General features: G+C 42.7%; 1 protein-coding gene and 1 long non-coding RNA gene across 7 annotated transcripts in view; one reads left to right on the top strand and one right to left on the bottom strand.

Annotated features, from left to right (window-relative positions):
- Positions 1–8519, top strand: part of LOC102773063 — a 160267-nt gene that overhangs the window by 74074 nt on the left and 77674 nt on the right. The gene's annotated exons all lie outside the window — the stretch shown is intronic.
- MRVI1 (murine retrovirus integration site 1 homolog) overlaps positions 1–8519 on the bottom strand; it is a 115937-nt gene that overhangs the window by 38746 nt on the left and 68672 nt on the right. For all 5 annotated transcript variants that reach the window (XM_006763467.2, XM_006763468.2, XM_015563714.1 and 2 more), the window contains one exon: positions 5510–5633. In XM_006763467.2, the coding sequence (XP_006763530.1) occupies positions 5510–5633 (124 nt within the window). The remainder of the gene's footprint in view (positions 1–5509; positions 5634–8519) is intronic.

Here is an 8519-nt window from a genome sequence, read left to right as displayed (position 1 = left end):
AGTGGCCAGAGCTCTTCTTCACAGCTGGACTCAGAGATCCAGCAAGCCGTGTCGTTCTGAGAGGTTCCTCGTCATCGTGCGTGGTTCCCACAGCAAGCAGTCCTTTTATCTGCACGCTCACTGTGTTGCTGCTGTCACCACTCTTACTGGTAACTAAAGCTAGCCCTGCTCTGAAACCCAGACAATGTAAATAATGCACAGGCCCTTTCCTGTGCTGGGGTGGGAGGACTGGGAGAGGGCCTATCAGCGTCATAGGACGTGGCAACAGAGTGTGCCATTGATAAGACTCTCAGGAAACACAGCTTCCTCCCTTTGACAGGTGTGGGGGGACCCCAAGAGCAAAGGTAAGGGTCAGCTGTCTCTGCAAGAGCTGGTTCTCACCCCGACAAGGAACTGTGAGAGCCTTCCTGTCAGGATGAGGCAATAAGACCCCATGGCCAGCAAGTCAGCAGAGTGCAGAGCATGGGATAAACAACTGCAAAGATGGTTAATGCTTACAATTCTTGTCACAACCCCACCCATTAGGCCCTTTCTGCTGTGGGCCAGCCAACATAATCTTCTAGAGCAGTGATGGCGAACCTACGACACGCGTGTCAGAGGTGACACGCGAACTCATTTTTTTGGTTGATTTTTCTTTGTTAAATGGCATTTAGATATATAAAATAAATATCAAAAATATAAGTCTTTGTTTTACTATGGTTGCAAATATCAAAAAATTTCTATATGTGACACGGCACCAGAGTTAAGTTAGGGTTTTTCAAAATGCTGACACACCGAGCTCAAAAGGTTCACCATCACTGTTCTAGAGCATGTACATACTGCTTAAGTGATTTATCAGAACTCATTAAGCTTGCTTTTGACTCCTAGCTTTGGCTTTGTGTGAAATTTGCATATTTTTATCACACATTGATCAAACTTATTTTTCTATTTTGATGACTCATTTTCTGCTAGAACACACTTTAAAAAAAAAATGTACAAAGGCCTGAGGACTCCGGGAGGTGTGATTTAGTTAAAGTAGTCACATGACAGACATAGCCAGCTCCTGATGCAGAGAGCTATGCCTTGTGAACTGGCATAGGCAAGTAGGGGGCAAGAGACGGGCCTCCAAAAAGACAGAGGCTTGCAGGGGACATACAAGGAAACCATTCAAACTCCCTTAACAGGCCTTAGAATAAAATCAAGGCCTTCTCTGATCCAGCCCCTACCACACTCTCCTCTTCCCACTCTCCAGCCACATTGACCAATCTGCTCCTCAAACACACTCAATGGCCCCAGGGCCTTTACAGTTACTGTTCTTTCCTCTTTTTTTCCCACTCTCTTTTGTAACAACTTTATTGAAATATAACTCACTTACTATAAAATATACAATTCAGTTGTATATAGTATATCGCAGAATTTTACAACCATCATTACAGTCAATTTTAGAACATTTTCATCATCCAAAAAAGAAACCCTGTACCCAATAATTAACAGTCACTCTCCATCTTTCCAAACCTCCACCCCCAGCCCCAAGCAACCACTAATCTGCTGTTTTTCTCTATGGATCTCCCTATTCTGAATATTTCTTATAAATGGAACCAACATGTGGTCTTCTTTGACTGGCTTCTTTCACTTGGCATAATGTTATCAGGGTTCATCCATATTGTAGCATATATCAGTATTTTATTTTTGTGTCTGAATAATATTCCAATGTATAAATATATTAAATTTTGTTTACCTATTCGTCAGTTGATGGACATTTTGAGTTGTTTCTACTTTTTGGCTATTATGAAAATGCTGCTAGTAAACATTTATGTACAAATTTTTGTGTGGACATATATTTTCATTTCTCTTTGTGATATACCTAGGAATGGAATTGCTGGGCCATATGGTAACTATGTTTAAGTTTTTGAAGGACTGCCAAACTGTTATTCCAAAGTGGCTATACCATTGTACTGAGGATTCCAAGTCCTCCACATTGACATTGTTCATCTTTTTTAGTATAACCATTCTAGTGAATGTAAAATGGCATTTCATTGTCATTTTGATTTGCATTTTCCTAATGACTAAAAATGTTGAGCATCTTTTCATATGCTTATTAACTCCTCATATATATTCTTTGAAGAAATGCCTACTTAAATTCTTTGTTCATTTAAAAAAAATTAGATGTCTTTTTATTGAATGACTAGAGGCCCGGTGCATGAAATTCATGCATGGGTAGGGTCCCTAGGCCTGGCCAGCAATCAGGGCTGATTGGGGCCTTCCGGCTGCTGGCCAGGGCTTTCCTTCATTCTGTGCCATCCCCTAGTGGTCAGCGCATGTCTTAGTGAGCGTTTGAACTCCCGGTCGAACTCCCGAGGGTACACTTTGCAAGATATATATATATATGAGTTCTCATATATATATGAGTTCTTTATATATTCTAGAACAGGGGTGGGTAAACTTTTTGACTCGAGGGCCACAATGGATTCTTAAACTGGACCGGAGGGCCGGAACAAAAGCATGGATGGAGTGTTTGTGTGAACTAATACATGTTAACACTGCTGCTGGTGAAGGAGCAGAGGGGAGAGCAAGAGAACCCTCTGCTCTTTCGGCTCCGCGGGCTGGATAGAACAGCCGAACAAGCCAGATCCGGCCCACGGGCTGTAGTTTGCCCACAGCTGTTCTAGAAACAAGTCCTTATCTGATACATAATTTGCAAATATTTTCTTCCATTTTCTGGGTTGTCCTCTCACTTTGTTGATAGTATTGTTTGCACCACAAAAGTTTAGTGAAATACTATTCACCTATTTTTTTTCTCTTGTTGCTTGTGCTTTTGGAGTCATAGCTAAAAAAACATAGACTAACTAACCCAAAGTCACAAAGATTTGCTCTTATATATTTTCTTTTAATACTTTAAAGCATTGGCTCTTATATTTAGGCCTGTGATCCATTTTGAATTAATTTTTGTGTATTATGTGAGGTAGGGTCCAATTTTACTCTTTTGTATGTGGCTATCCAGTCATCCAAGAATGATTTGTTGAAATTACTATGCTTTTTGTCTGGAAATTTTTTCCCCTGAAATATTTGCATGGGTAACTTTTTTTGTCATTTGTATTTCTCAACCTAATTACTCCTTTATCATAGAGGCCTTCTTTGACCCTCTACCCAATGCTCCATTTTCATGTCATTCTCTATATGTGCCTATTTTGTGGTCTTCCTAACAGCTTTGCTATCTGAAATCACTCACTTTGTTATTTGAATATTTTTTGTCACCCCACCCAGAATGTAAGTGCCATGAGAGCAGAGACTGTGTCTTCTTATTCTCCATTTTAATGGCACATATGGGCACTCAATGAATATTGGTTGACTAAATGCCTATTTATTGCTCCTGCTGGTGTTTGATCCTGGGATACCTTGCCCTGTGACATCTCCACTTTGCACTCTTCATACCCAACCACTGACCATGTTTTTAGTTTGGGTTCTAGACCTGGTTTTTCTACTGAATCTATTCAGTTTTCTGACCCTATGATCTCCTCCTTGGTAAGAGTAAATCCAAAATTATGTAGTTCATTAGAACATGAAACAAACTCCTTTTGCATTTTAAACTCAAGTGTAATTTTCCATATTTCTGCTGGGGGAAGGAATCTTGAAGCTCTGGCTTCCTTCTTCTGGATGACAGCTTACATGACAGTTTGTCCATATCTCCCAAACCCTGAACCAGAGCTTCAGAGTTCTAGGCCCAACCAAGGGGCCAATTTGGAAACAGCCTCTACTGAAGCCAAAAGCAGGGAAGCTGATTTAGTGGTTGGAGCAGGGAAGTTGGGGATGGGCAACATGGCTATTGACACAATGCATGAGAGACACTGACCTCAATCTGATAGCCTGAACCATAAGCTTCATAAGCTGATCTTCATGGACCATGAAAACCCAGTTTGGTGGCTAGTAGTTGCTAACATTCTCAAGAATGGTAGAATTGCTGAGTCTCCCTTTTCTGGGGAAGCTGGGAAAATTTAATTCGCTGGAGGAGTGCCCTAATCATACTATCTTCAACTTCACAGAGGAAAAAGAAGCCAGTAGCACTCTTCCTCCTTGCAGACTGACAAGCACTGGTGATTGTTTTGGTACTTTTGACTGGCCCCTGGTATTGCTGGAAAGATAGACCAGTCCACCCTGAACTCCATTCCTGACTCCGTCATCTGTCAGTATGTTGCTTTGCTTCTCTGTTCTCTCACTGATGATGAACAAAATAAAATCTTCCTTTTCTGCCTCCCTGGGTTGTCACAAACACCAAGACACATAGCATGTAAACTTGTGCTCTGTAACCTGCAGTGCACTTGGGTGCTTCTCCTTCGGCTTCCTGTCTCTGGACACCCCTTCTGTGCCTTTGCACCAGGTGAGCTGGCCTAACTCACCCTCCTCCAGCTGTGAATTCAGCCTGCTTCCAACTTGTTTCTACCTCTTTTCATGATGTTGGTTTAGTTGCTAGGTCCCTCTGAGTATTGCCCTGGTGATTCTGTTTTAGGTAATTACAGTGTGGAATTTGAACACATAACACCCAATGAGCAAAATTCATTTTTCTTTCATATTTACCCCTAAATCGGGAACCTCTGTTATGTCTGGTAGCTCCTCCCAATGGCCATTGTTCCCAACAGTTTAGTCCCCAGGTTGCTGGGCTTAGTGGGAAGCCTCATTTGCAGGCACTGTCCTAATCCCTATTGCTTAGTGGTATCCTATTTTCTCTCCTTTATACTCTAAACTATTCACTTTTCAACCCAGGGCCTGCTATGTGCTGATAAAACGCTAAGTCCTCACACCATCTCATTTAGCTACCAACGACAGATCCCTGTTGTATAGGTGAGGAGGCTATATAAGAGGCTTGAGAAGTGAAGCCACTTTCTCCCCATGTGTGGAAGAGCCTGGTAGGTTTTCAAGCATCCTTATTCGTGTGGTTCCAAATGTTCTACATCTTTATCTACGCAGATATCAGACCTAGAATCTCTCGGTTATTTTGTGCACATCGGGCTCGGGGGGTCTTTCAGCCTGGCCTGCACCCTCTCACAGTCTAGGACGCCTTGTTCCTTACCACCTGCCTGCAGCAGAGGCTCCTGCCACTGCCACTGCACTTACCAGCCTTGAGCCCAGCTTCTGGCTGAGCGGTGCTCCCCCTATGGGAGCACGCTGACTACCAAGGGGCAGCTCCTGCATTGAGGGTCTGCCCCCTGGTGGTCAGTGTGCATCATAGTGACTGGTCATTCCATCGTTTGGTCGATTTTCATATTAGGGTTGTTTTATATAGGATGGTCGAGCTGGCATTAAAACATGTCTCCTGGCCCAAAGCCCACCACCTCTGCTGCCATGAGCCTCTTGGTGACCCTTGTGCCTAAGAACCCCACCTGGCCCTTTACTATTCTTTTTGTTTTAGATTTGAACCATTAGACTCTGACCCATCTGGGGTCCAAGATCAAGGCTGGTACACTTTTGTGTCTCATCTAGAATCTAACATGGGCTGCATGATACAGGTCTTCTGCAACCCATTCCCTGATTTTACCTTCCAGGAAGAGACTTGTGGACCCGCAGTTTGCGCAGCAGCACGTCGGAAATATTGGGCATGACATCCAAGCCACTCTTGGACTCATCTTCCTCAATAGCTGGAGAGAGTTCAGAAGGGAGCCCTAAAAGAAACAAAGTGCTTAACTTAGAAAATGTCTGTTTGTAATCGCAGTAGTACTGTTGCAATTTGCTTCAATGGATAGAAAGAGCTTTAACATTTATAAGAACCTATGCAGATTGAAGGGACCTGGGTTTGATTCCAGTCAAGGGCACCTGCCTAGGTTGCTGCTCGATCCCCAGTGGAGGGTGAGCTGGACGCAGCCGATCAATGATTCTGATGTTTCTATTTATCTCTCTCTCTCCTTCCTCTCTGAAATCAATAAAAATATTTTTTAAAAGAACCTAATTATATTCCAGGGACTTCATAATTATTATTTTATCCTTATAATAACTCAATAAGACAGAACTTAATTTTCTCAATTTACAGGTAGGTAAACCAAAACTCAGCAAGTTTAAGAATTTGTTTAAGGTCACAGAACTAGTAAATGGCATAGGAAGACTTCAAACCAATTCTGTCTGCTCCAAATTCTATGTTCTTCCCATTGCTTTCCAAAATTCCAAGCAGGCTCTTATGTTTGGAGTCAAAGGTTTGTTTCTGGCAAATGGAAGCTGTTTGGCTATTTGGCATAATGTTTGCCCCTCTTGAGCAGGTTTTTCAAGAGACCTGTTGCCGAATTGTTCTTCCTCAAATGAATTCAACAGTTCAGTCATCTGTGGTCTACCTCAAAATCAGCATCTGGTTCCATATCCCCATAGGCAGGAATAGAAATAGGATTTTTCCAAGGTAAATCTAAGGTCATTAGGTTTTTTAAAATATCTCAGAAATAAACGCCTCATAGTCAACAAAATGAATGAGCAGGTGTTAGTTATTTCCTAAAACTATCCAAGGTCTTGCTCTGAAGGCAGAAAGAATAAATGAAATATTTTTTTTCCATAAATCTTTCTCCTGTTTGAAGACAGGTCTTTTACCTCTCCCAACGGTTTCCTTCTCCAGGCGCTAGCCCCATTTTCCCAGCTGCTCCTTGTGGCCCACTGTGGCCCATGGCCTCTAGACATGATCCCCTGCCTGCATGCCTTCTGGTTGTTGCTGTCCTCGAGGCCCAGATGTGCTCTTACATGCTCCTAGTTCAGGAGGACATTGGCACATGTCCCTGACATTCACATTTGTTATTCACACAGCATAGACTTGGCGTGCCTTACTGTGGACTTACAATGCATTTAGGATTAAAAGCCTCAAATCTCTTTTAGTTGAGCCAAAACAAGTATCTTCATCCCAAACCATGGTTACTTTCCATTTGCAAGCAGGAGTTTATAGTTTTGTTTTACCATTTCACGTGCATTTTGACCCTGAAGATTTCCAACCTGATCAATCACTTTCCAGAATTGTAGGCCAGTCCAGAGATCAGGACTATAGGCACACCTGTGGTAGCCATGCAAATGGCGCTGAGATTGGGAGTCATGTGAACTAGAGGCCTCACCAAGGGAGACCATGCAGAGAAGAGGGAGTGTAGTTTGGCTCAAGGTAAAGAATGTTTAAAATACTTTGAGCTTTCTGCCCAACCATGTGGCTCAATGGTTGAGCGTCAACCTATGAACCAGGCAGTCACAGTTCGATTCTCGGTCAGGGCACATGCCTGGGTTGCGGGCTCGATCCCCAAGTGGGGGATGTACAGGAGGCAGCTGATCAGTGAATATCTATCATTGATGTTTCTATCCCTCTCTCTTTTCCTCTCTCTGAAATCAATTTAACAAAAGACAGATTAAAAAAATACTTTAAGCTTTCCAATAACAGAATGGTGTTCATGAGTTTCCTGGTGCTCAAGGTATCCTGGCAAAGTCTGGAGGGCCATTTGTCAGAAACAGGATAGTCAGTGGTCCTTCTTTGAATATATGATTGGGACATTCTCTTAGCTGCCTGTCACCTCTTGGTTCTGTCCTGGCATTTACTGTTCTCTGACATTTCATGTGACAGATGGTAAATCCTGTGTTGCTTCTGGCCTCACTATGCCAGTATCCAGCTCAGAGAAAATTAAACAATGATCTCCTGAGAAATCTGTATGATTGATTGAACCATACCAAGGTCTAATAATCAAGTGAAAGTCTTTTGCCAAGAAAAGTGCCCTAGGTTGAGCACATTCCACTAAAATGGCTGTCTAAAGAGGGACCCTAGAACTGGCAGATCCCAAAACCAGCCAACCTCTCCCTGAACTCAACCAAATTAACTTAACAATAATGACAAATTTTTTAATCAGCCAAAAATATACCCACCACTCTCAAATACAGAAAAGGGCAATATCTTTCAACATAATGGTTGGAGAAAGACAAAAACTTACTAGAAATAAAAGTAGAGCTCCCACCCTTGAAAACCCTCAAAGATTCAGTCCTGAGAGGAAGATGTGAGGGTGCAATACCCCGGAGTGGGAGGGAGGCAGACTGAGGAGGCGAGTAGGCAGCCTGCAGAGGAGATTCAGAACATTTCTCTAAAGCAGAAAGGTCCCCACCCCACCACAGCAGAAATCCCACCAGAGAAAAACTGCCTTGCTGCTGTTTGCTTTTCTTGACAAGGAGGAGAGGAAAGGAAGGACAGAAAGAAAAGACAGCACAGTAGTCTACTGGAGCTGATTATGTAGAACAGGGGTCCTCAAACTACAGCCCGCGGGCCACATGCAAATACAAATATTGTATTTGTTCCCGTTGTGTTTTTTTACTTCAAAATAAGATATGTGTAGTGTGCATAGGGATTTGTTCATAGTTTTTTTTTAAAACTATAGTCCGGCCCTCCAACGGTCTGAGGGACAGTGAACCGGCCCCCTGTTTAAAAAGTTTGAGGACCCCTGATGTAGAACAATATGGAGGGATTTACCAGAAAGGAAAATGAAGAGAAAATAAAGAAAACACACTTCTCTGATGGAGTGAGAAACATGGAAAGCCCCCCAACTGAAGCTGTT

The sequence above is a fragment of the Myotis davidii genome, unplaced genomic scaffold (assembly GCF_000327345.1).
Source record: "Myotis davidii unplaced genomic scaffold, ASM32734v1 scaffold118, whole genome shotgun sequence".
Classification (NCBI taxonomy): Eukaryota; Metazoa; Chordata; class Mammalia; order Chiroptera; family Vespertilionidae; genus Myotis; species Myotis davidii.
Note: the sequence above shows the minus strand (reverse complement) of the source record. Positions and strands in the feature narration are given on the sequence as shown.